The 27,631-nt window shown below is 44.6% G+C and overlaps 2 protein-coding genes across 14 annotated transcripts; one reads left to right on the forward strand and one right to left on the reverse strand.

Moving 5' to 3' along the window:
• Nucleotides 1-18,677: 18,677 nt before the first annotated feature.
• LOC119367072 lies at nt 18,678-23,839 on the forward strand. Of its 10 annotated transcripts, none has more exons than XR_005176203.1 (7): nt 18,679-19,116; nt 19,203-19,330; nt 19,549-19,648; nt 19,731-19,803; nt 21,119-21,260; nt 23,235-23,344; nt 23,449-23,825. XR_005176203.1 is itself a non-coding variant. In XM_037632707.1 (6 exons), the coding sequence occupies exons 3-6, from the start codon at nt 19,798-19,800 to the stop codon at nt 23,769-23,771; spliced, it is 363 nt and encodes a 120-aa protein (XP_037488604.1). In that variant the 5' UTR covers nt 18,683-19,116; nt 19,203-19,648; nt 19,731-19,797; the 3' UTR covers nt 23,772-23,839. The 10 variants fall into 10 exon arrangements, 3 of the variants coding, with proteins under 3 accessions (XP_037488604.1, XP_037488599.1, XP_037488607.1); XR_005176201.1 differs by having other exon boundaries at nt 18,681-19,116; nt 21,128-21,260; XR_005176199.1 differs by having other exon boundaries at nt 18,683-19,100; nt 19,749-19,803; nt 21,128-21,260.
• Nucleotides 20,310-25,607, reverse strand: LOC119367052. Of its 4 annotated transcripts, none has more exons than XR_005176182.1 (3): nt 24,802-25,607; nt 21,503-21,633; nt 20,310-20,879 (listed from the first exon to the last, which is right to left on the reverse strand). XR_005176182.1 is itself a non-coding variant. In XM_037632691.1 (2 exons), the coding sequence occupies exons 1-2, from the start codon at nt 25,533-25,535 to the stop codon at nt 21,618-21,620; spliced, it is 750 nt and encodes a 249-aa protein (XP_037488588.1). In that variant the 5' UTR covers nt 25,536-25,607; the 3' UTR covers nt 20,310-21,617. The 4 variants fall into 4 exon arrangements, 1 of the variants encoding a protein (XP_037488588.1); XR_005176179.1 differs by having other exon boundaries at nt 20,310-21,343; nt 24,802-25,606; XR_005176184.1 differs by lacking the exon at nt 24,802-25,607 and having other exon boundaries at nt 20,310-20,704; nt 20,780-21,343.
• Nucleotides 25,608-27,631: the final 2,024 nt, after the last annotated feature.

Raw genomic sequence — 27,631 nt, forward strand, 5'->3', positions numbered from 1 at the left:
CGCTCGCCGTCTTTGCCGACGCCGGCAACCGCGCCTCCAGCCGCCGCCGCTGGTCGTCGGCCCCCGCCCGCGCCTCCTTGGATCTGCAGCTCCGGCCACGCCTCGACGTCCGCGCCCGACGCCGCCGCGTCCAAGGATATCGTCGCCCCTCTCCGCCAACCTCAAGATCTGGCCACCGCATCCATCGACTCCGGCGAGCTTCCCCGGAGAACCTCGGTTCGCGTGCCTCAGATCCAGATCCAGAGAGGGTTGACTTTCGTCTTCTCTAAGTCCCCAGTTTTCCATATTTTTTAGCTGTGTTCATCGCATCATAACTTTGCATTCGTAGCTCCGTTTTGGGCGTGTAGTATATCAAATTGTTCGTCTCGATGTGCTCTTCATTTCATTATATTGCACCATGTTCATTTGAGTTCATCTTGATGCCCTAAATGCTGTTGCAAGAGTGCTACGTAATGTTAGGTTCTGATTCTTAACAGATTATGGACATTTATCATTTTTGTCATGTTTAACGTGTGCCTCCTATGAACTTGAGCCCTACATGTGTTTTGGGATATGCCATGCCATCTTTACAGGGGGTGTATGCCATGTATTTTTGTGATCAATTTGGTGACTGGCACAAGCATGCAAAGTAGCTCTCGTGATGTTGCTGATTTCAGGGACTTAGAATTCTTCTAAGTCATTTCCCTGATGATATTTTTATGCCATGTATTCATGTTGCTACAGAGTGATCCATGCCTCTTTTGAGCATGTTCAGTAAGGATGATTTTGAGATATTGTTATGCTCTATCCATCCATGTCTTTGTTTGCATTTATGGAGTACCCTAGCATGACTCTATGTTGCTCTACTTTTGCTATAAAATGTTCCTCGCATATTGTTTATGTGTTAAGCAATTTTGCTGAGGTTGTTGTAGTTGATCCATGCATGCTATGAGTTGGTTCTTGCCATGGTTATCTACTTGATCATGTCTTCTTGCTGGGTGTATGATTAGTTTGTCATGCAATGCATTGTGGTGAGTGCATCGAGCTCGCAAACATGCCTACGTAACTCTGTTTTTGCCATGTCCAGTTTTCTGCTAAGTCTGAATCTGATAACGAAACTTGCTATGTTTACATGGGTGCCATTGTATCTTCTAATCCCTTTTGGCTTATGGTCACTAAGGGAATTTTGTTACATGCTTTGAGTAGTTTCATGCCATACCTTGCTTTGCCATGATATGCTCCTGTAGCATGTTGATATATTGCTCTAAACATTGCTTCCGGATGTTAATTCCTGACATATTATTTTCACAGTCTGTGAACCTGATATCTTTTGCACTTTTGCCATGCTTGTTTGAACCTGCTATTGTGTGATTTAGCCATAGCTCAGTGTTCATCTTTTGTCACGCATCTTGAGTGGATCACTGCCATGTGCTTTGTTGCTATGTTAGAGTCCAGTAGCTTATTTTTCTTGATGCATTTAGATGGCATCGTGCTGTTAATCGCAGATTTGTGCCATTATTGTTTTGCTTGCCATTTGCAAACCGTGCATTCGATTCCGGTGATCTTTATATCGATTTCGACCGAAATCAACTCACCCTTCCAGCGGCACTCTTGGTTTACCAAGTTGAGGCCTGGTTCAATCTTTTCCCTCCAGATCATGCATATGCATTGCATATCACATCCCGCATATCATGCCATGTTTTGCATCATGTTGCTTGTGCATTGCACCGTGATTGATTGTGGTTACCTTTGCTTGTGTTCTTGCTTTGGGTAGAGCCGGGAGACGAGTACGTGATCGAGGAACCCGTTGAGAACGCTTACGAGGATCAAGCTTACGTCAACTCGAAGAACTTTGCAGGCAAGATGACCATACCCTCGAAATCACTTCTATCTTTGCTTGCTAGTTGCTCGCTCTTTTCCCATGCCTATGCCTTGATACCTACCACATGCTTTACCATGCCTCCCGTATTGCCATGTCAAACCTCTAACCCACCTTGTCCTAGCAAACCGTTGTTTGGCTATGTTACCGCTTTGCTCAGCCCCTATTATAGCGTTGCTAGTTGCAGGTGAAGATTGGAGTTTGTTCCTTGTTGGAACATGATATTTGTCGGGATATCACTATTATATCTTGTTTACTTTAATGAATCTATATACTTGGTAAAGGGTGGAAGGCTCGGCCTTATGCCTAGTGTTTTGTTCCACTCTTGCCGCCCTAGTTTCCGTCATACCGGTGTTATGTTCCTTGATTTTTACGTTCCTTACACGGTTGGGTTATAATGGGAACCCCTTGATAGTTCGCCTTGAATAAAACTCCTCCAGCAAGGCCCAACCTTGGTTTTACCATTTGCCACCTAGCCTTTTTCCCTTGGGTTTCGCAGACTCAAGGGTCATCTTTATTTTAACCCCCCAGGCCAGTGCTCCTCTGAGTGTTGGTCCAAAACGGGCAGCCTGCGGGGCCACCTCGGGGCAACTCGAGGGTTGGTTTTACTCGTAGCTTGACCTATCCGGTGTGCCCTGAGAATGAGATACGTGCGACTCCTATCGGGATTTGTCAGCACATCGGGCGGCTTTGCTGGACTTGTTTTACCATTGTCGAGATGTCTTGTAACTGGGATTCCGAGTCTGATCGGGCCATCCTGGGAGAAGGAATATCCTTCGTTGGCCGTGAGAGCTTGTGATGGGCTAAGTTGGGACAGCCCTGCAGGGATTTGAACTTTCGAAAGTTGTGCCCGTGGTTATGGGCAGATGGGAATTTGTTAATGTCCAGTTGTAGAGAACCTAAAATTTAACCTAATTAAAAATGAATCAACAGTGTGTGTAGCCGTGATGGTTTCTTTTCGGTGGAGTCCGGGAAGAGAACACGTTCTCGGGTTATGCTTGAACGTAAGTAGTCTAGGATCACTTCTTGATCATAGATTCTCGAACGTGCCTTGCCTTCTCTTCTCGCTCTCATTTGCGTATGTTAGCCACCATATATGCTAGTGCTTGCTGCAGCTCCACCTCATACCTTTTACCTACCTATAAGCTTAAATAGTCTTGATCGCGAGGGTGTGAGATTGCTGAGTCCCCGTGACTCACAGATTACTTCCAAAACCAGATGCAGGTGCCGATGATACCATTCGAGGAGATACGACTGAGCTCAAGTGGGAGTTCAATGAGGACTCAGGACGATACTACGCTTCCTTTCCAGACGATCAGTAGTGGAGCCCAGTTGGGGCGATCGGGGATCTTATGCATTTCGGGTTGTCTTTATTTTGGTTCCGTAGTCGGACCTTGATTGTATCTGGATGATTGTAATGCTATATTTATGTTATTGTGTGAAGTGGCGATTGTAAGCCAACTTTGTACCTCTTTCTTATTCAGTACATGGGATGTGTAAAGATTACCCCTCTTGCGACATTGCCTACAATGCGGTTATGCCTCTAAGTCGTGCTCCGACACGTGGGAGCTATAGCCGCATCATGGGTGTTACAAGTTGGTAATCAGAGCCTTCCCCGACTTAGGAGGCCCCTGCTTGATCGAATCGTTGGCGTTGTTGAGTCTAGAAAAATGTTTTGAGTCTTATAGGATTATATATATCGGAGAGTAGGATTCTTTTTACTCCTCAGTCCCTTTGTCGCTCTGGTGAGGCATCCTGACATAGAGTTTTGACTCTTCTCTTCTCAAATTTCACTAAATTTTTTTAAGATCACGCGGGTATCTTGGAATCGTTCCGATGGTTTTGTGACGAGAACATTGTTCTTAGTGCCTCCTGACATTTAGGGGTTGTGGCAGTGTCCTGGGGAGTTGAGCTCCGGGGTGTTGTCGTCACAATTTTATCGTTGCAGTTCTGGAATACCTGAGTTACGCCGACATCGAAAATCTCTTTTATGCAGTTGTTGGTGAGATAACCTCGACGCCACCCAGTACTGGGGCGGGAGTTGGAGAGTATTGCCATAACTCGTATAATAGATGCTTTTCGAAGGTTGAGGTAAATGATTTCCGAAGGTTTCTTGGTTATGTGTTGAAGGATGGATATAGCTGGATGTAGGATTTGCTAGTTTTGGGTGAGATATTATGCTTCCCTTGTATCCCCAACACCTGATTGCATAACCGGGAAATTTCAGGAGTTTCATAGGTGGGAATTCATGTAGCTCTAGTATTTCTTCCGCAGATATTTGGTTTGTGATTCGGTAATCATTACCAAGTATTTGTTCATATTCATACCTTGTTGTTTTATTCTTCTACCTCTATCTAAGTGGCTTCTCAATTTATGGAAGTGTGACCATTTAATTTGGAATCCATTCGTTCATTCTTGTTCGAATGTTAAGACTTTATATTGCAATTTCGATCCATTTGATTCAGCTTGAATATATGTCTTTCAAGATGCTAACAGATGTCACCCTCTTCAGGATGGCTCCTCCAATGCGTCAGAATCCGGAACCGCCGCCACCACCTCCACCTCTGGAGGCATGGCAAGCTGTGATGGCCGCTACCAATGCCAACACGTAGCTGATTATGAAACTCTTGCAAGAGCGGAACCAAGGAAATCAAGGCCATGGCAACAATCAAAATCAGTTTGCTACCCTCAACCAGTTCCTCGCAAACCAGCCAAAGACCTTCAGTAACTGTGTCGAGGCTACAGACGCTGATGATTGGCTCGTGGATATCTGCAAACATTTTGAGTGCAGCAACGTCAGGCCTAAGGACTTTGTCAAGTTTGCTTCGTTCCAACTCAAAGACCAAGCTGCAGAGTGGTATCAGCAGTACAAAGATTCCAGAGGAGGTCATGTGATTACCTGGGATGATTTCCGCCAAGACTTCAGAGCTCACCACATTCCTCAGATTGTTGTTGAGAGCAAGCGTGAGGAGTTCCGCAATCTGAAGCAAGGCAGCTTGTCTGTTTACCAATACAACATCATGTTCCAAAAGCTCCCTCGTTTCGCCAAGCAAGACGTCCCTGACGAGAAGAGCATGATTTATCAGTTTAGAGGTGGCCTCAGAGAAGATCTACAACTAGCTCTTGTGCTTTTTGAGCCAAAAAAGTATGATGAGTTCTACAACATGGCACTGAAGCAAGAGGCTGCTCAGCACAAGTGCGATGCTTCCAAGAAGAGAGTCAGGGATGCAACTCCTTCTTCTTCTTCAACTCAAGTGGTAGCTAAGCAGCAAAAGTATTGGTTGCCTCCTCCTCCTCCGTTCCGTCAGCCTTATTAGCAGAAGAGCAAAGGTGGCAATGGAACTTCCCACCCACCCAACCCAAGCTATCAGAACAAGACTTTGTCTCAGGCTCCAAGATCAAGTGCTCCATATCACCGTCCGCTCTCAGAGGTCACGTGCAATAAGTGTCAGTAGAAGGGTTACTATGCAAACAAGTGCTTCAACCAGAGGCGTCTTCCTCCTCCTCCTCCTGTGAGATCTGCCAGCACCGCAGTGGTCAAGCATAATCCCAAGCATGCCAAGGTCAACATGATGAACGCAGCTCAGGCAGAGGACTCGTTAGAAGTGATCATGGGTAACCTTCCTGTTAACGATATTCCTTCAAAAGTTCTTTTTGACACTGGTGCATCGCATTGTTTCATGTCAAAACCATTTTTTGGCAAGAACGAATTCACTTCTTCTCATTTGCAAACGTCCTTACAAGCTTGGACCAAAAGATATCGTTTCTCCACGTAAACGGTTGAGAGCCAGTTTGGTGGTTCCAGATGTTTCTATCATGATGGGTGACTATAAGTTTCTGTCTTCTCCAATGGTCCTTGGTAACTCGGATATTGATATAATTCTCAGCATGGACTGGCTTTCTAAGCACAAGGCCCAGCTTGATTGTGCTGCCAGGCAGATTCAACTGACACACTCGTCTGAGGATGTGATTGTCTTTGCCGCTCGTGATGATACCATTCGACTGTTTTCTCTAAATGAGAAGAGCGAGTTGGATGCCATCTCTCAGATTCCAGTCATTTGTGAATATCAAGACGTCTTTCCAGAAGAGCTTCCAGGAATGCCTCCTCACCGGCCAGTTGAATTCGTCATCGATCTTGAGCCTGGCATGGAACCTGTTTGCAAACGTCCTTACAAGCTTGGACCAGAAGAGTTGAAGGAGCTAAAGAAACAACTCGATATACAAGAGCGTATAGGTCTCATCCGACCAAGTTCTTCTCCATGGGGATGTGGTGTTCTTTTTTGTCAAGAAGAAGGATGGAACGGACCAACTTTGTGTCGACTACCATCCATTGAACAAGAAGACCATAAAAAACAAGTATCCACTTCCTAACATCAACGAGCTTTTTGAACAACTCAAAGGTGCTCAAGTATTCTCCAAGCTTGACCTCCGTATAGGCTATCATCAGATTCGCATTCGTGAACAAGATATCCCCAAGACAGCTTTCAGGACAAGCTATGGTTCGTATGAATACACTGTCATGTCTTTCGGCCTTGTCAACGCTCCTCCAACATTCTCTCGCATGATGAACTTCATCTTCAACCCCTACACAAATGACTTTGTCTTGGTCTATCTCGATGACATTTTGGTCTTTTCCAAGAACAAGGAGGATCATGCCAAGCACTTGAGATTGGTGCTGGACAAACTTAGAGAATATCAGTTCTATGCGAAGTTTTCAAAGTGCGAGTTTTGGCTCGATGAGGTTTTCTACCTTGGGCATATCATCTCCGCCAAAGGCATAGCTGTTAATCCTGAGAAGGTGTCTGCAATTGTGAATTTGGAACCACCTCAGAATGTGAAGCAACTCCGGAGCTTCCTTGGGCTCGCAAGCTATTGTCGAAGGTTCGTTGAGAATTTCTCTAGGATCGCGAAGCCTCTTTCCAACCTCCTCCAGAAGCATGTGATGTATGTCTGGACGCCTGAATGTGACATCGCTTTCAACACCCTCAAAGAGAAGTTAGTCACACCTCCAGTTTTGACTCCTCCTGATGAATCCAAACCATTCGAGGTTTTCGGTGATGCTTCCCTTCGAGGTCTCGGTGTTGTGTTAATGCAAGAGAAGAAAGTTGTCGTCTATACCTCTCGCCAGTTGAAGCCCAACGAAAAGAACTACCCCACTCATGACCTCGAGTTGGCGGAAGTTGTCCATGCTCTTTTAACATGGAGACACCTCTTGTTGGGAAGAAAAGTGGACATCTTCACTGATCATAAGAGTCTCAAGTACATATTCACTCAGCCCAACCTCAACCTCAAGCAAACTCGTTGGGTCGAAATGATTCGAGAGTATAACACGAGTATCTAATATACTCCAGGCAAGGCCAATGTCATTGCTGACGCATTGAGCAGGAAGTCTTACTGCAATAGTTTGATTCTCAAGCCCTTCCGACCGGATCTTTGTGAATCTTCCTATCGGGGATATACCCCGCGGCATGACCCGGCCGGAAGTATGACCCGGCCGGACTTGGCGCTTCATCGTAACCCGCCGGAGGACTGGTGACTCACAGGTCTGGCGGTTCACTGGTGTGACAACTCACGAGCCTGGTGACTTAATGATGGCCCCGACGGCGAGTCAAATGGATCACAAGGGCGCAAGTCCCAGTAGGCCGGCTCATGTTATTGTGGGTCGGCTTAAGACGGAAGGCATGAGGAATATTTCCTTTATGAAGAAACAAGACCCGGACTTGTATTCAACTTATGAGAAATGATAGACTAGTCCTAGTCCTACTAGGACTCCACATGTAACCTGCCCCTTCAACATATATAAGGAGGGGCAGGGCTCCCCAAAGTGGGAGAGAAAATAATCTTTAGGGCTAGACACAAAGAGCCAGCCTACCGGCGACTCCCTCATTATCATAATGAGACCTAGCCACAAACAGCATGTAGGGTTATTACCGGATGATGTTTCCCGGAGCCCGAAGCTGTCTAAACCCTTGTCTTGGGTCGTGTCTCTCGATTCCGCTCAACCCCTCTCAAGCTACCACATAGATGCGTTGACTTCGCGACTAAGTCCTGACACTAAGGACATCTGCCGTGACAATTCCACGACAGTTGGCGCCCACCGTGGGGCTCGCACACGGTGGTGATGAGTTCTTGAAGGGATCTCCTTTAGGGATCAAGAAGCTCACAATTGACAGACGAAGGTTCGAGTTCAAGAAAGTTAAGATGGCGTCAGGTGCGCCGCCGCTGCTGCAGGTTGAAAACCGATCTGTACAAAGATTATGTCGCAGGAACCGATAGGAAATTTTTTGCAGTGTGTTGTATGATTGGGGAGCGGTCAAATCATAAGTCGCCGAGACCGTGTTTTCCTGTTGCCGCACGTTTCACCGGTGCGCCAAGTCCCGAGGCATTCTGTTGCTATTACTAGTACTACTTTCGGATCGTACTACTCCTCCACATCATCTTTCCCTAATAATAAAGTATGGATTGACTCCGTGGGTTCACCGTCATAATACGCTTTTTCCCATGATTTTATGCTTTTAGTTTGTTTCATATGATTTACCCGAGGTGGTACTATTTTTCTGCACAAGCTCACGATCATTCACTTTTATTTATGGCCATGAGGCGGCGTGTACATCATGGGCCATCAGCCGGCGTGTAACCAGCCCATCCCACCAATGCCTTCCCGTAAGAAGAAAAAATACATTCTGTAAAACAGAGATGAAAAAGATTATTGCCGGGCGCTGAACTCGAACCTTGGACTCCTAGATGTGAGTCGGCTGGGCTAGCCATGTGAACTATTGGCCGACTTTGGTAAAAAGAAAGGTTTAACTTAAAATGAACCATATCACAAACCATATCACGAGTAGATCCAAGCCAAACATTAAAATGGAAATTTTCATATTGGACCACATAGATGCACGGCTAGGCCTAATCAACATCCAATCGCTACACTTCTAGGCCTTTTTTGGGCCACGAACAACATGAGAAAAAAAGGCCGCAGCAACTCGTGACCTCCTATCCCGACAAAAAGCTCCAACAACCAAACGGACGTCCAAATTTGATGTTAAATAATCCCACGTTGTTCCTTTAAACAGAATCCTACCAGTTTATATATGTTAGCAAGTGTAATGTAATCAGCAAGACACATAAGAAAAGAGACCGTGAGATGAATTGAGGGTTGTCTATCGAAGGAAATAATTGATTGTGGTCTATTAAAGGAAAGAATTGACCTTTATCTATTAAAGGAAGGGATTGAGGGCCGAATATGAACAAAATAAAGTCAGGATGGATTTCCGGATTGTGGTATAAAAGGAAGGAATTGGGGGTTGTATATTGAAGGCAATAAATTAATGGTGGTTTATTAAAGGAAAGAATTGATCCTTGTCTCTTTAAGATTAAGAAAATAAATTACATGTGAGGCGTATTGGGTATTAAAGGAGATCGAGGGTGAACCTGCCGGCCGGACTCACAACCGATGAATCATTTGGAGGTGCGGAGAGTTGGATGCTGGAATGCTCTAACAAAAAATGATAAATGGAGCAGTGTGCCGCACTAGCACGACGGAATTGTGTCTGTCTTTGGGCGTTAATGAAGGATTGGGCGAATTAAAAAGGAAGAATAAATTCCTAAAATGGAATTGTGGGATGTCTAATTCCTATTAAAAAGAAAAGGATGAGGCAAACTAAAAGGAAGAAGGATGGACCTTTGGGTTGCAAGTATACACATGCAGGATGATAGACGTGCACGCACATATCCGATATTCGACTGTGCTTTTTTCACGCCTTCAACAATTAGACCTCTTTTAGCCGAACACATACGACCACAACAATAATAAAAATCCATTCAGATAAATAAGAGCTTGACTCGCGCTTCATGAATGATTAATTTTACCTTTCATTCTATGTCAATCGTCTCAAGCCTACGTCACATTCAATTTATAAATTTTTAATTACACACACCAATATACTTATCCAAATGTCGTCAACCTCCTAGATATGTCCCAGGTCCGACCGTTATTTTTGTTCCCGTGCACCGCGATCCATGCCATCCACGGACGTGAACTAGATGTTGCAAATTTTATCATCACCTCGACGTAGTCATTGAAATGTCGCTCTTATGTAATATTTCGTGTCATTTTGTTAGAATGGTTCGTAAGAGTTTAGATTAGTGAGCCTCAAGTTATTACAGTTTCCAAAGCTCTCTCACACCATGAACAGAACATCAATAGTTGACATTACTCCACTACTTCTTCAACCCATTTTCTTCCAGAATTAGGAAATCCATGAACTATTGATGTTCAATTGACGTCAATTAAAAATTAAATAACAATTATTATATTAGTTTATGTTAAGAAAGTTATTTTCTCCCGTTGCAACGCACGGGTATTTTTGCTCCCTAATAATAAAGCACGGATTGACTCCGTGGGTTCACCGTCACAATACGTTTTCTTCTCATGTCATAATACGCCTTTACAATTTATATGGATAAAATCTCTCCCTAATAATAATAATAATCCCTCCCTAATAATAATAATAATAATAATAATAGTAATAATAATAATAATAATAATAATATATATAATCTATCCCTAATAATAATAAAGCACGGATTGACTCCGTGGGTTTACCGTCACAATACGCTTTCTTTCTATGAATTTACGCTTTCGCTTTGAATTTAAAACATATGTGCGAGATGATACTAATAAAATTCAGTACGTCGCACGTTAGGCTCGCTCATGCTATTGATCCTTTTATTACGGGGGCCTTCTCTTACATTGATCCTTTTATTATGGGCCTTCTCTTATGGGTCGTCCAGTATTGAAAAAAAAACTCCTGAAAGCGCACGCACACGCGGACATCTGCTTCTTCTTTCTCTCAACACGCACGAACTCCTCCTGACCAGCGTTGGCCGCCGCCGATCTGGACTCCCCGGCTCCCGTGCTCCCCCTCCCCATCTCGCGCTGCTAAGGAAAGGAAGGGCATGGCCCTGCGAGCGGCCGCGACGAGGCTCGCGTCCTCCATCCACCGCCACAGCCACCTCCCAATGTCCGAGTTGCTGCTCCCTTGTCGTGATTGGAGACCGTGTCCTTTTCCAACTGCAATCAATGGATTTCCCTACCCGGATTTGAGTCGCCTGGTATAAGAAGGAAGGGTCCTCGGCCGGAATCTCCATCAGGTTGCGTCCTTGGACCAGAAGCTCCATCAAATCCCGTCGAAATTGCAATTTTCCTCGAAACATCCAATGTCGCCGCCGAGTTCGCTGGAGGAAGAAACGCCGAGTTCGCCGGAGGAACAAGAACGTCCGTCCAACCGTCCAATGTCGCTGCCGGTGGCTACACCAGAGGTATATATCCCCTTAATATTCATTGGATGCAATTCCCTGTTTTAGATGTTGTTTCTGTCCCCTGCCATTGACTACGCAACAAGGGATGGAACCTGAGGCACATCCGCTATGGTGCTGAGAAGGAGGCGGCTGTGGCACCCGACAAATGTTGGACTCAGCTTTGATGCTCAATTAGGGCGGCCACACACATGACTCTGCCCAAGATTCAACTGCAGATGGCTCGGATAAAAAGGATTGCAACATAGAACTGTTGATAGGATGGTTAGTTTTGGAAGGGGAATGGTAGTATGAGCAGAGATTGAAAACAAGGCTGCAGTGCAAACACTCTTGCTCAACCAATTTAAGCTCAGCGTCAGCTGTTGATTAAACATTGGATATACTCCCCTAAATGACATCGTTGCACTACACTGGACCTGACGAGGAGGGGATCCAGCTAGCTGTCTGATGGCACTTCCACATGTATAACCTTTGTATGTCCCTCCTTTTTCTGCATCTTTGTTTCCAAAGGTCGAGAAAGTACATCTCATCTTTTTCTTCAAAGTTTCTTGCATGAGACTGACCATTGTTTCTTCTTTTCCTTTAGGAGCTTAGGTTGTATTTCTGAGGGGAGCATACTTATTATTACCTTAATTGGGTTTGACTTTTGGCTACTGTATTGCTGTCACAACTTACCTGCGAAATAGAAAGAGAGTCATGTTTGATAAGGTATTCTGATTCAGCTGTATGCTTGCAGAGCATTTATTTTTCTATCCAAGTATTACTAGACTCTACCAAGTTTTATAATGACATAACATTAACTTGTTATAGGATATGTACCGAGTAATGAGTATGTACATAAGTGTTGGTTCTTGGTTCTTGCATGGAGGTGAGCAATTATGGGTTGCAAACGTTGTTGCTGCTCATCACCTGGTCCAATTGAAGCACAACCAGTAGGCTGCCTTGAATAAAGGAGTTCTCAAAGATGATGTCTTTTAGCACGACCATTTTTATTGATTTAGTTTCTGTACAATTTTGGGGCATCCAAACTTGGAAAGTTTCATCCTTCAAGTTAAATTGGGACAATCCATTCATTAATTTCAGCAAAAAATATTGGTATTGTTCTTCCCATTTTTATTCACATTCGTAGAAATATAGGTTTAATGATGGCTCTGCAATTTTCCTATTAGTATGCATGATTTTTCTTTTTGATTGCTCACCCTCGTACTTTTTGCAGTAAGATCATAAATGACAATTATAATGGTGGCAATTTTTACCATCAATTCCTTATTTTTCACTTCTCTCACACTCATGATAGGTTGATATATATTTCCAGTTATCTTTACATCTTCAGTATGTTGATGTAGCTCCAATCCCATGATACAATCAATTCATTTTCTGCAGCCCATCTCATGCAGGCAGATGGGGCGATACATTCATGAGCTTGCCACTATGCTTAACTAGCTTGTTCAACTTCTCTTGTGAGATCAAATTACTTTGATGTGAATTTTCATAGCTCTTTGTGCTCTTTCCTTCTTACTGAACCAATGTTTCCTCATGAGGTGACCCTGATTATGTGGACCCTGATTTGACTTGGAGTCTGCCTTAACTAACGCCTCTGATATTTAGATAGAGACAAGGGGACGGGTGAATCCTGCGGAGGCGGACGAGGTCACAAGGAGGCGTACGCCAAGGCCGATCCCATCAGGAACTACATCTACCGCCGTCGCCTCTCCTGTGAGCGTCTGGGAGCCCCTCCTCGGCTCCTCCCACAAACACATAGCGGCGTCTTAAGCACGTCCGCCGCTCGCTGCCGCCGGCTGGTCGTCGTCTCCCTCACCGGCATCCCAACGAATCCATCGGCAGTAGCCTTCCTCTTTTCGATCTTGACGTCCGTTTCGTTCGTCGTTATCCAGCCCCCTGCTCCCTGAGACGGCAAGGAGATGGCGCTGCCGAGATTAGGTCAAGCACGGCAAAGCATACCAGACCCGATCCAGCACCATCCTCCCTGCTGTGGCAAGGAGACGGGCGCTTCACAGGCGAGGTCGGGCCCGATGAAGTAGGCTGGATCGATCTCATGCACGTACCAGTCGGGGCCGACTACTACTGAACCCCATCCATGGATGCAAGGTCTCCGTGCTCATCGTCGACGGCTGCACCCTGGCCAAGTCGCTCATCATTCGCGAGTACATCCATACCGCTTGACGGTGTAGCTGACATGTACGAGGGTGCCGACGCTTGACGGAGACGAGAGCACAGAAGAGGCTGCCGCCATCGAACCCCGTCAGAGCATGCCACGCCGACCCACGGAAGCAGGTTGCCATCGTTGAACCTGGCCAGCCACGATAGTGCATGAATAAGGGCGCCGCAATCGAACCGGCATGCTGCGTGTGTGAAGCCGTGGAGTACCAAGGTGCAGGCCAGCGTGCATTGTGTTCACCCCGGGGGTAAAGCTCGGTGATGGAAGCTGCCACGCTAAGATGCACGTTGCACATCCGCGTGGCGATCATGCACGCATATGCTCTCGTAGCCAGGTGCGGTCGCATGAGCTCCTGGGCGGCGTAGATATACAGCGAGCATGCATGTAGTACGCACAAAGCATCAGCATGACTGACAGTTCTTTTGTCGGAAGAGCCTGACAAATAGTTGTAGCTCCTCAACTGATCTATGTCTAAAGTTTCAAAGCAAGGATCAATATGCAAGTAAAAAATAAAAAATCAAGGATCAATATGGCAGCTATATTTACACTGCTAAAATTTCAATTTACTCTGACCGATGTTGCGTGTTTGTCCAGCTGTTTTGTAGCTAGGTACAGACAGACAGGTCTCATGCTTAGGCATTTGACACGAACGATGGAAATTTAATGTAGAAACTCAATGAGACCATGACTAACTACCGTCACATGAAATTACTGGCTACTGCATTCTATTGATCATGCATGGCTACTGAATTCTTAAATTTATTTGTGTTACTATCAGCTAGCTCAAGTATGTATGACTGTAGGAGCTCAGGAATACTCTTACTATGTCTTTGATTTTGTTAAAGACCCAATATATGATGAGGTGCTGCCTCTCCTGATGCCGAGCTATTTAGAATTTGGTATTTCACATTTTTTTTCTAGCCAGTAAATTTCACAAACATAACTGCAGGCCATCTGCTCCTGTGCAATGAAACTGTTTCAAAATTCATATTGTGTTTGACACCTTGAACCACTTTATTAGATAACAGATTATAGCTTCCACTTTTTTTTATGCTGGACCATGATGAATCAACAATTTATTACAACAACAACAACAACAACAACAACAACAACAACAACAACAACAACAACAACAAAGCCTTTAGTCCCAAACAAGTTGGGGTAGGCTAGAGGTGAAACCCATAAGATCTCGCAACCAACTCATGGCTCTGGCACATGGATAGCAAGCTTCCACGCACCCCTGTCCATAGCTAGCTCTTTGTCGATACTCCAATCCTTCAGGTCTCTCTTAACGGACTCCTCCCATGTCAAAATCGGTCGACCCCGCCCTCTCTTGACATTCTCCGCACGCTTTAGCCGTCCGCTATGCACTGGAGCTTCTGGAGACCTGCGCTGAATATGCCCAAACCATCTCAAACGATGTTGGACAAGCTTCTCCTCAATTGGTGCTACCCCAACTCTATCTCGTATATCATCATTCCGGACTCGATCCTTCCTCGTGTGGCCACACATCCATCTCAACCAACAATTTATTAGATAAAAAAAAATTAATCCCTGGAGAAAATCAGAGTATTTATCGACTATATATGCTCTATGGATGTCGGCAAATTTGATTGTAGGGGCTAGCAATGCTTCATTTCAAGCTACTGTAATAACTCTTGCTGGTTAGTTACCTCTGATCCTAGCAAGTGAAATTAGAACTAATACATGTACATGATTGTTGTTTGAGTCGCACAGATTGGCACATGTATGAATAAGTTTCAGTATTAGATTGGTGTACTGATCATGGCTATGTTGTGGAAGAGTTCTTGCACGCAGTGTTCGAAAGTAGCATACTTCCGTTCTCTGTAAATTGGTACTAGATAAAAAGGATATTCCATTTTCTGTAAATTGGTAGAAAATGGATACAGATGTGACCTTGGGGAAGAAAGAGTCGGACGACACATGAAAGACTGTGAGGACCAGGGATTCTTCTTTGCTGGTGGTAAGGTGGAGACCCTGCTTAGGGAACATGTTGCGTACATCCTCGCTGCTTTTCTTCTTTCAGTTTTAGATACTTTCCAGCAGGTGTGTACCTATCTTGCTATGTACTGAATTCTTTGCAACTATGTACAAAATTCTTTGCAACTACCCAGAGCAGGTTTTTTGAAAAAAAAAATGTGGTGTTTTCTCTGCAGCGAAGCACAAACGTCCCGCGGTGCAACACACATACTCTTTTGTTATTGGATATAATAAATGGTGCTTAATGATATTACGTTGTATCGCCTTCTTTTTGCCTGGTGCAACGCACGGGCATTTGTACTAGTCATCATTTTTTCATCATTTTTTTCATAATAAAGCACGGATTAACTCCGTGGGTTCACCGTCACAATACGCTTTCTTCTCATGTCATAATACACTTTTACAATTTGTATGGACAAAATCGTAATATAAACAAGGTGGTACTAATTTGGGGGTACGCACTAAAGATCTTCCTCCGAACGTAAATTTGGTCGTCGCTTCGATCCGAGTTACACGCCCAGTGGGCTTCACAGCCCAACTTGGCGCTGTGGCCCAAGAAAGAAGGCCCACATAAGACAAGGTAAAAATATTTGCTCTTGTAGAGAATTGAACTTGCGACCTCCCTCTCACAGATCAATCGTTGCAACCAACCGAGCTATCCCAGTATTTTCTGTAGATAAAATTGTTCTTTTATTAAATAGTCCCACCTCGCCTTCTTTCGTCTAATCCACTCAATTTATATACGCCTTTGATCTTCGATGTATCAAGGAGCTATCCCGGGAATAAATAAACGAAGGAAGGAAAGAGGACGACATGCATATAAAGAAAGGAAGGAAATAAGAGAACGGCATCCATAGAAAGGAAGGAAGGAAATAAGATGCCCACGTGTGAGAGAAATAAGAAAAGAAAGGAATTGAGTTCTGAAGGAAAGAGCACGACATGCATATAATGCAAGGAAGGGAAATAAAATGATTTCAATCCTCAATTTCGGCGGATAATAAGAAAGGAAGGAAGGAATTGCTTATAATATATATACAGCGGATATAATTGGATAGAATGCACGGAAGGGAAATAAGAAAAAAATAATGATCAACTTTGATGCACGTTGTTGATTGGTGGTTGTGTATCTTGTCCCTCCGTCCGAAAATAGAGATGTATCTTCTCATTCCCAAACATCTCAGTGTTAACAGCTGATCAAAGTTTTGCTATCTTAAATTTTTTTCTTAATATAGCCAAAATTTAGCTAGGATAGGCCACATAATTCGGCTTGTTCATTGCAACATTTTATTAGGTAGATATTTATCAGTTTACATGCATTCTGTTTTTTGAAGGACAGTGCAGGAATTTTTTTTATTGCGACTAGAGGGGCTTGCGACAGCAGCGTGCGACGGATGTGATACCTCATCGGGTTGAATTTTATGAGGTTTGTCGTGAATAGGTGGACAATATGACCATGGTGTAAGACGGGTGGGTCGCTTGAAGCATGAGAGGATTTGCTTCCCCATGGCAACGCACGGGCATATGTGCTAGTCTATCCCTAATAATAAAGCACGGATTGACTCCGTGGGTCCACCGTCATAATATGCTTTCTTTCTTATGAATTTATGCTTTCAGTTTGAATTTAAAACATCTATGCGAGGTGGTACTAATTCGGGGAACCACGTCGCAAAATTTTTGGGCCTTGCCCTGAGATCGTCTCACATAGCGCATATGAGCACACATCAAACCACACGTCTCACATGTTTGTGCCAAAAAAACCTTAACTTCCAAATAGTGATTTGATTTTTTTGACTTATCATATTGTGTTGTTCGACTGTATCGGATCTGTTTGCTTCTAATCGATCCATTAACAAACATAACCAACTACAACACTTTCTCATATGTGAGACCAATTAATTTTAATTTGTTCATTTGTTGGAGACGTACTTTAGGGCTAGAGGGACATCAAGCTTGGAGACAATGACTTTGATACTTGCAGTGTATAGAGGCTTCCTTTATAGGATAAAAATGACAACCGTGTATGCTTTTATAAAATTACTACATGTCTGTATGTAGTCTATATTAAACTCTTTAAAAAGACATATTTATTTAAGACATATTTATTTATAAATGAAGGGAGTAGCCATTTTAGTCTTAGTTGCCTTTTAAAAGTCCTTATCTAATTTTAGCATATAATTTCAAAAAAAAGTATCTCTACTACATCTCCATATCTATTCTTCAATCTTGGACAACATATTCATTTAGTTGGAGGATGCAGCCATGCGGGGATAATAGTTTTTCACCCATTGCAACGCACGGGCATATTTGCTAGTCTCTCTCTAATAATAAAGCACGGATTGACTTCGTGGGTTCACCGTCATAATATGCTCCTTCCCGTGATTTTACGCTTTCAGTTCAAATTTTAAACATATTCGAGATGATACTAAAACCGTTTCGTTTTCTGGTGACAATTGTTTCCGAGCTGTCCGTATAGCTCTTGTCGTTTCCATGGGCCCTAAATCGTCCAACCTAAGAAACGTCCTGGTCGTCAGCCTTTGGGCCCTCATGCATGTTTATATTTTGATGATTTGGGCCTTGCACGCACGTGATTTCTTCCGGTGCTTGTTCAACTAAATAATAATAATCCCACATCGCTTATTTCCGCTTAATCTCACTGATTCATATACACACCCATGGATGATTCATCAAGCGACCGGAAAAAAGGTGCGGAGGATGAAGCATACTTTAAGATTACATCCGTTCCAAAGAAACACCTCTCCATGCGCACAGGAGATGGCCCCAACACCACGAATCACAAAGAAAGCATGAGTTTGCCGACCAAACTGGATCAGAAGGAGCACGAGGGACAGCGGGGTGGCGCTGCCGCCCCTCCTAGGCAGCCGAAGAACAGCCGCCGGCCGAATCACGGGATGCGGGTCGGCGATGTTGGTGGTGACGCCGGGATTGGATGGATCCGGGCACGGACGATGGCTCCCCGTCTCCAGCGGCGGCTCGAGTCATGGAGGCGATGCAGGTCGGGCGTGAGGCGAGCTTGGGGAAAGGGAGAGCGGGCGTGGAGGAGGCAGGAGGGTTCACCGGCCGGAGGGGCGGGGTGCGGACGCAGCAAGGGGATCGGGCGCAAGGAAAGGTGCGCCTGTGTGTGGTGGCGGCACATGTTCCAACTCTAATAACAAAACATTTCTACTCCTAATGAAGCAGTTGGTAGTTTCCGCCGGTCAATTTTCGTCCCATCATTTTCGTTTGATTTTTTTTCACAGGAGGGTTCACCTTCTTACTCCCTCCGTTCTGAAATAGATGACCCAGTCACCTATTTTGGAACGGAGGTCGTAGGTTATTTTGGTTCCGTCCACCACCTCCCCTCCGCTGGTTTTTCCGTCGCGACAGAACCAATCCCTCGCTAGCCCTACCTCATCTCCCGTCTCCAGTCGCAGCCGCCGCCGCACCCCAACCCAACCCCGCCGCCGGCGATCTCCTCGCCCCCCTGCGCCGCCGCCCCCAACCTTCTATTCCTCTCCCAAGGGAAGGGAAGGCAAGGGAAGGGAAGGGAAGGGAGAGGGAGTGCCCAGATCCACGGCGGCATCAGCGCGCTGTCGTCGACCTAATCCGCGTCCGTCCTCGAGGGAGGTCGGCCATGGAGGTCCGACGCGGCCCGGCAGCAGCCATGGACGGACGGAGACGCCCCAAACCCTACCCGGGACGACGCCTCAACCTTCAAGGACGCGCGTCGGCGACCGCAGATCTCCGGTGACGGCTATGTTGAGTGTGTACCTGCGGACGTTCTTCCTCGCATTCATCATCTCCCCCTGCTCATGATTCCTTCCTTGGTTTCTTTTCTTTTGTGTGCAGGATGACTGCCCCGGATCTGGACGCACAACCTGCAGCTGCAGCAGCAGTTGGACGACCGAACGCACGAGCCCTCCCTCCCTCCCTCATGGCTCTGCTTCCTCCTACCCTGCCCCCCTCACGTGGGTGTGGTGAGCTTCCTACCCCCTGTGCACATCTCATCTAATCTCATCAAATCTAGATTTCTCTGGACGTATTTATTGTTCTGGACACAACTTGGTTCTCTTTAGTTTGATGTCACTCCTTTCCTGCCGGAGTGAGTCAGTCAAATACTCCTACTAGCAGTATAAGATGTTTGCTGACTTTGAAAAATGATAGATAGTAAAAAAACGCTAATGAGGTTGTGCAGCGGCGGACGTATGACTGCTACCTGCACAAGCGGATGGCCCTGCGAGCCAGACCAACCTCCAGCTGCTGTGGCGTACCACGGGTAGATTTATCCCAACGAGGTATGCATGTGCACAATCATCATCTGAAACATATTGATGCAAATGCTTGGTGCTGCGTGCATGCATATATACATCTAAACAGAATTACGGTGGGATGCAGGAAACAAGGAGCCCAAAAATTAAATTAAAACAAATCGACGCCAATAGCGATGGGGGTGAGTAAGCTATTCATATTTCTTTTCGTCTGTGGATGCATTGATGGTTTGTATTTCACATTTTGTTTTATTATTATTGTTATATACATTACGGTCTTGTTTCTTGCAGTCATACACATTAACTTTGCAGTCACGTCATCACATCACATTTGACCTGCAGCAATTGGTTGTGTGTGCAATGTACATGTCTAAATTTTGTTTAGGTGGATGTCACGCATGCTTTAGTTGTATAATCCCTAAGGTTATTGCTTGATTGTCAGCTTCCAGGTATAATGACTTTTCTGTGGTATAACCCTTCATATTATTACCCGCAAAAAAACCCTTCATATTATTAGTTGACCGTTTACATGTTTGAATTACCTTTACCGTCACGCTAAAGCCTAAACGGTAGTCAGGTAGAGAGTCTCAAGTCACCATTCGATCAAAAACTATTTAGTAAGTTGTTGTTCTCTAATTTCTCAGCGAATGAGCACGAATTCAGAAGGGTACGTACACAAAAGAGCCCATGTACAAAGTCTCTACTCTTTTACCAGGCTATCCACCATCTACACAGCAGGATTCACAAAGCCATGTGGATGCTACCAAAGTGATAAAATTTGGATGTTTTTGGAAATATAGCATCACAGGCCCAGTAAGGGGAAAAAGCCAACATCATGAAGAATGCATTAGGTTAATGATTTTACCTTGGGGTTATAATCTGCATTACGTGCCTAAAGAGCTATTTGCTTTTAAGTCCAATTTACAATCCAGGCGCTGACCGTCGACACAATATTCTTGTCATCAAATCAGACATCAGAAAGCAGAGTACACCCAGGAGAAATCAGACTAGGAAATAGCTCTGGCTCATACCGTCAAGTAACCATATAAAATATCATTTCCAACACAAGGAAAGAGATAAGTTCTGGGAAAGAAAGAATAAAAATATCATACATGATAAAATAGTGCTGAGAGAACAGATTTCAACTTAGTAACTTACACTTCAGAAAGCGTCGTGAAAATATGTGAGACCCTCAAGCTTGATAGCTTCTTGATGTAATGGTTCTTTGTGTTTGTCCTTCCATTCGAGACAAATATACCTGGTCAAAAACCTAATGGTTGAAAAACATATGTACTGATCAATTAGTGAAACAAAGTTGTATCACTGATGCTGTGTTTTTCATTGAAGCAAAGTATGACAATGTACTAATCTAATAGTGCAGATGTAGATTATCTCGCCTAACCTGATCGCATGCTTCAAAGTTAGATTTTGGCCCAGTATATATTTAATGTGTACAGTTCACAGAAATAATAATGGTTTATTTTATTTCGTTACAAGCGCCGACAGACCATGACGCTTGAAGATATGGAGGCGACAAATCTGTGCCTATCCCCTCTTGGTGATAACTCTAGCCGAGCCCCTCTTGGTGACATTCCTAATCTTGAGCATCCTTCCCAAATGACTCCAGTGCCCGTGCCAGGTAATTGCGAGCATAATTTTTTGTTGTTGATCGCATTGGGGCATACATATAGTTGATACGGCTTTTCTACTGTTAAATTCTTGCTGCAGAAATACAAAAATTATATACAAATCAGAACGAACATCACAACATGTTCTTAAACACAATGGTGTTAGCACACAAAAATCTAGCTAACAACAGGAACTACGGTTTTAACCCAGGCTATTAACTAAGGTAAGGGAGAGAATTTAACTGGAAATTACCTCTTGGTGCAAGTAGTACATGTGCTTTCAAGAGGAGCCAACGATGCGGCCAACCATGCTTAAAATGATACACAGTGCAAATCCCACGCCTCTGGATTCCTCTTACTTCATCAGCTCACTTGAGTAATGCCCTGCTTGTTTAGCAAATAAATTTTAGTTGTGTCTGGAAGATGATACATAGCTGTCTATTATATCATGAAGAGCATGGCTCCAATGTATTTCAGGTACTTATGTCTAGCTTCAACAGATGGCATCTCTAATACTTCTGAATCTTTCCTTTTCCGGATAATGCATCTGTATGTCTGCATTCATATGCTTATGTATATCCTTGAATCCATTTTAGTCAAACATTGCGATCAATAGCTCACAAGGAAAAAGAACATTGTACAGTAGAAGAGGCATATGTGAATACATTGCGCAAATAACTGATACCAGTTTTCTGAACTAGCCTGGTGGTACTTCAGAACAACATTGTATTCTCCAAAAATATGAAGGCATGAAAAGAAGTATTCTACACTTTGGAAATTCAGAGGTTAATTGGCTACATTGGTGCAATACCTATCGGCCTGGGGTGGCCTATCATGGAGATCGACGAGGCAGCAGTGCGACTGTGCTCAGCGCAGTTTGAGTGGGGTAGAAGACAGGGGTCGACGACAAGGGCGCCGTGGTCTTCCCACCCACATCCGGATGGTACAGCTACGTGGCCGGCATGTACGGAGAGCCGTGAGCCCTTCTGCAACTACCATCTGGTTCTGGCTGCCCAGGATGCCAGACCGGCGGGCGCGCGGGATTGGCGTCGACACGGCGGCGTGAGATGTTGACGGGGAGAGAAGGAGGCCGGCGACGCCGTCGCAGGGAGAGGATTGTGCGGGCGGAGCTGTGGCGTGGAGGAGAGATGGCGGGGCAACGCCCTGGCGGGGAGAGGAAGGGTCGGGCGACGCCGTCGATGGGAGGGGCGCCATCGACTGGAGTGGCTATGAGGGGGAGAGAGTGAGAGGAACTAGCCGATGTCCTGTGCATCGAGGATAAGCATGCTTTTTTAGGGGATAAGACTTTTTTTAGGAGGGGGCAAGGCTGTGTGGGTGGAAAAAATAGTTCGTTGTTCCACTCTTGTTTATATATGTTTAATATTAATATATAAAATATTTTTATACAAAAACGCAAAAAATCTAAACACAGGAATTTTGCAATAGATCCGAACGGATCCTTTGCCATCGGATCTGAATCCTATGTTGGTTGTACGTCCGCTCGAACTGCCTTTTTATTCCTTGTTTGCTTATGTCCCCACTAATCCAGTGATCGCCCACACTCCCGCCAAATCCCTTGATTGCCCGCACTCCTGATTTTTTAATGACTGATGGCGGAAAACAAAGGTGGGGATTGAGAAAAATATGTCGCGAACAAGGGTAATAGTACCCACGATCCATCAGACTGCAATTGGAGGGCACAACCATCTCAGCCAACTTAACTTTCAGTTTGTTCACCGCTTGTGCTTTTCGTAATTGGGAGTCTCCAAGTTTTGATTCAATTTATTAGAATGATTGCTACTATCTGCTTGATGAATGGAATGTGAAGATTATATAAAACAGTAGGATTTTCAGTTTGTATGCCCGTCCAGTAACTGAGTTTTTACAGGTTTCATGATACAGTAATTGTGCAAATGTGTTATACTTTCTAATTACTTTTGCAGTGCCATTTAATTGTTAAATTTTCTATTGGGCATGCTTCTCAGATCCAAGGCATGGAGAACTCCAAGGAGTTTGCTGACAAGCTGTTCTGGATATGTCGAGGCAGAGGAACATTGAGCCGGATGAAGGCATTAACAAGGATCGGCTCAGAGAGGTCTAGACGGAGATTACTGACCACATCTTGGACTAAGCTATGTTCAGTTTAAGTAAATCTAACATACTGATAAAAAAATTCCTTTGGGTGTCTCACATTAACAGGTGGAACATGAACATTGATGGGATGCTCACAGAAGATGAGGTCAAGAAGGTGGCTACGCAAATGATCACAGAGAAGACTACTGCTGGTTCGTCTTCCCCGCCCTTTAAATATGTTCACGTCTGCACATCAATCTATCGATATTGTTTGGGATATTTTTCCAGGGCCTTTTGATCGACCATGCCATTCAAAAAGCTCTTTAGTGCAGTTTGCAACAACAAAAATCAGAGGATTGGTCGTTTGTAAGGGTGGATATCTCAGAGGTGGCTGCCACCCGGATTGGAATTTAATTCAATCTATTTCCCTTTCTGAAGTTTCATACTAGATGTATGTTCCTGTGATATGATTTGTTTATGGAGATGGAGAGATGTGACTTTCAGAGTGACTTTCAGATGGAGAGATTTGTTTATGGAGAATGGACCGAAAAATATATACATAATTCATCTGTCAAGCATCGGAAACTAACCCACTATGACAGTCACATGAATAGATACAAAAATTGCCAAGCAATCTGCAAAGTATATACAAACTGATCTGTATGAATACCACAAAAAAAGGTTGTGCCTGCGTGAGGACTGCATTCGCAGTGTGGGCAAAGAATCGATTATGGAATCTGTGCAGTTCTTGCGAGGTATTCTGAAGAATTTAAATCAGCGGCAATGAGTGGCGATCATGAAGCAGGAAAAGGTGTGGGTGCAATTGTGGTACAGCAGCCCCGCTGCCCCACCACGCAGCACTTGCATTGGACAGAGCCGGCCTTGAGATCAATCAAACTAAATTCTGTAGCCTCGTACTTGGAGCAAAAGGGTAAATATTCTGCAGATGCCGTCGCAAGGGACGGCAGAGGGCATGTTGTTATTTCTATCTAAATGTTGTGTAGTTCTTGCGAGGTATTCTGAATATTCTGCAGGTGCTGTCGCAGGTGTTGAGGAGGCCGAAGCAAAAGCAGCCCTCATTGGGTTGCATGCTCTCAAGGATCTACAGGGCCCCGTGATTTTGGAATTTGACTGCCAAATTCGGATTAAGGAACTGATGACAGGGAAGCAGTCCCTCTCCCCCTGCTATGGACTGCTAAGAGACATCAAGCAAGCACTAACAAACTTTTCGGATCATAGTATCAGTAGCGTGGGGAGATTGTGCAATGCCCTTGCTGATGAGCTTGCAGCGTTGGCCAAGAATTCAGAACACCAGGAGAGGATTGCGGACGTACCGGACTGCCTCCGCCCGCTTATGATCTCTGAATTTATGGTTTCAGCAGAGCAGCTTTACTACTCTGAATCTCAAAAAGAAAAAGGTTGTGCCTCTCCCTCGGATAATCATGGCAATTTCAAGGGGTAAAACTAAGGGAGAATTACCGGTAGGGGATAGAGCCAACGGCGGCCGCGTTGGAGCCCACGGCGTTCACCACGACCATCGAACGCGGAGACGGTGCCCCCGCCGGCCTCAAAGTTATCGTCACCGTCTGCTTCCTCGCCCTCGAAGAGGCTCCATGATGCTGGACCCCCGCCACCCCTGCGTAAGCCACCGGCAACCGAAGCCAACAGGACCTCGCGTGAGATGAGCTCCTCCCGTGGTCTTGCGCCGCCGTCGGCCCGCGAGTCACCGGCCACCTCGCCGGAGATGAGCACCGCCGCGGATCCGGCCGGAACGGGACCGGATTGAGCACCAGCGCCCGGATCAATGAGTCCCTGCGTCCGTCGTCGTCCGTCGCGCCGCACCCAGCTCGTCGGAGCCCCGAGCCCCGCGCTGCACCTCTCCTGCATCCCCAGCCTGCACTTATCCCGGTGCTCGAGGCCGCCACCATTGGGGCCGCTCCTCTTACTTGAGCGTCCTTCGCCATGTACCTATCGTCCTCCTCCAGCCGAGGCTGTTGCAGGACCAGCGGCGATCTTCGTCGCGCGGCAACTGCCGATGCATGCAACAAATGCGGTGGTCGATGGTCGGAGTCGCACGGTTGCGGCAGGAGCTCATCGACGCGCGCGGCGGATGCGCCGGGGGAAGGGAGGGGAGACCGGGAGCGAGAGAGGTTGAGTGAGTGGAGAGGAGAGGAGAGACCGAGAGAGTACTGGGGGATAAGGTAGCGTTCCATTTGGTGCCGAATGAAACAAACTTTTGTTTTCTGAGAATTTCTTTTTTTAGGTGTTATAGATTGGGGGCTGGTAGGGCCGTGCTGGATAGCTAATTTGGGCCTTGGATCAGCAACGTTTGCTCTACGACAAAATATAGATAATTAAAGTATATATATACCTCACAAAAAATTTAAAGTATATATATAATTATACATTAAACATGGTTCATACAAATAAATATTTTTATACTTACTATATATATTGAGAGTATCACAAAAATATTGAGAGAAGAAACCGAATATACTTGGTTTATGTTGGTTTGCTTGCATGTTTTTATCTTTTGTTGGACAATTTTCCATAGCGTATATAAATAATTTAAAATGATTTAAGAAAGTTTAGATGACTACTTATTTATATATGAACATTATTGTTGGTTGTTTTCCCCAAGAGAAATGCAACATCTTTTTTTAATAATATGAAAAAGGTTTTCTTTTTTACAACATAAAACAGTTGTGTTAGTTTCACTTTTATTTTTATTATACATTATATATTTTTATTTATATGATGCAGTAGAAAATTTTCTTTATATTTCATCGGAGATAGAAAGTGATACATGATAATACAAAAAGGTGTATTTTTTTTCAGAATATAGAAGAGATAGATATGTATTTTGGAGATGCACAAAAAAAATCCATCGATAAAGGTTCCGAAGCGACACCGTTGAAAAGGGCCAAAAATTCACAAGTTTTTACAACATAATGATGTGAAAGCGGTGATATCACATAACAAACCAAAAAAAAGGATGCCAATTTCAATGTTATCGTACAAGGTATTTTTTAATATTATTATTGATCTTTCCTTTGTCATATTTTCTTTTATATTCAACTAATTTGACTCATTTTGTTTACTAATTTGGCTCATTTTTGTATCATGTCGATATACTATGTTTGTATCCCTAGAGATATTACGCTCATCAAAATAATCATGTCTGCCCCCAAGAAAACAAAGTTCGTGGACATTGCAAGTGAAGTGGACTTCAATTATTAATTAATTGTGTCCGTGTTATATTGTCTGTATGTGTAAAATTTAACATGCATTATCTTTATATAACTCTTACAAAATATTTCAAGAGCCCGTGTCAACGCACGGGCATTCGACTAGTAAAAAAATGATAGACAAACTATTTCATGCACCACTGTACTATTCCATAGACGAAGGAAGTTAGGCTAGCTTCTTCACATCCACACTTTATGTTCAGAACAACAATAAGAGTGTAATCTTATTATCGATGTTTATCATAACTGCTATAAGAAATGACACATGGTGCAGGCTTTGCTTTTTTTGCCCATTGCAATGCACGGGCATTTGTACTATTAATAATAAAGCACAGATTGACTTCATGGGTTCACCGTCACAATACGCTTCTTTCGGTGAATTTACGCTTTCAATTTTTTTCACCTATTTATTTTCTACATTGGAGGTGGTACTATTCTTCTTATCATCAAAATTTCGTCCGCTCAGACCGAACACAAGTGACCTACAGCATACTGGGCTTCAACGTGTTTGGCGCAACAAACAAATCGAACATGCAGTCCTATTGTTCCAGTTAAACCGAATCGAACCAAGTTACTTTAATTTCGAGGCTCATAATCTCGCCAAGTTTGCATGTAATCTTGAAGTAGGTAGACATCTTTGGTTGGGTATTCCTCATGACCCAAACCTTGTACCTATGATGATTGCTTTGAATGAATAAAGAGGGCGAGATTCTACTAAATAAAAAAGTTAAACCGAATCGAACACGCAGTCCTATTGTTCCAGTTAACCCGAATCAACACGGGCGATAAAAAAAACCGACCCGGAAGCCCACGACCTTAGGGCATCTCCAGCCGTAGAGCCCCCCAGGAGGCATTTTTATCGCCCCTTGGGGGGCTGCCGGCGAAATTTTTTGCCTGCGATCTAGAAAACATCCACTTGTTCCGCCCCCCACACACCGTCTCCAGCACCATCGAGAATGCCCGCCACCGTCCGGCACGCACCACCAGCCGCCCGGCCTCCCAGGCGGACGGGCGCGACCGAGCTCCGCCACGCACAGGCGGGCGCGGGTGCAAGCCGCCCC

Source organism: Triticum dicoccoides, chromosome 1A (assembly GCF_002162155.2).
Source record: "Triticum dicoccoides isolate Atlit2015 ecotype Zavitan chromosome 1A, WEW_v2.0, whole genome shotgun sequence".
Taxonomy (NCBI): Eukaryota; Viridiplantae; Streptophyta; class Magnoliopsida; order Poales; family Poaceae; genus Triticum; species Triticum dicoccoides.

Bases quoted from the DNA above. Each gene is read 5' to 3' on its own strand.
- LOC119367052 (XM_037632691.1), bottom strand. From the start codon at position 25,535: ATGGAACGCTACCTTATCCCCCAGTACTCTCTCGGTCTCTCCTCTCCT.
- LOC119367072 (XM_037632707.1), top strand. The intron at 23,345-23,448 runs GTCTAGACGGAG...TCACATTAACAG, and splicing joins ACAAGGATCGGCTCAGAGAG to GTGGAACATGAACATTGATG. The intron at 23,535-23,610 runs GTTCGTCTTCCC...ATATTTTTCCAG, and splicing joins CACAGAGAAGACTACTGCTG to GGCCTTTTGATCGACCATGC.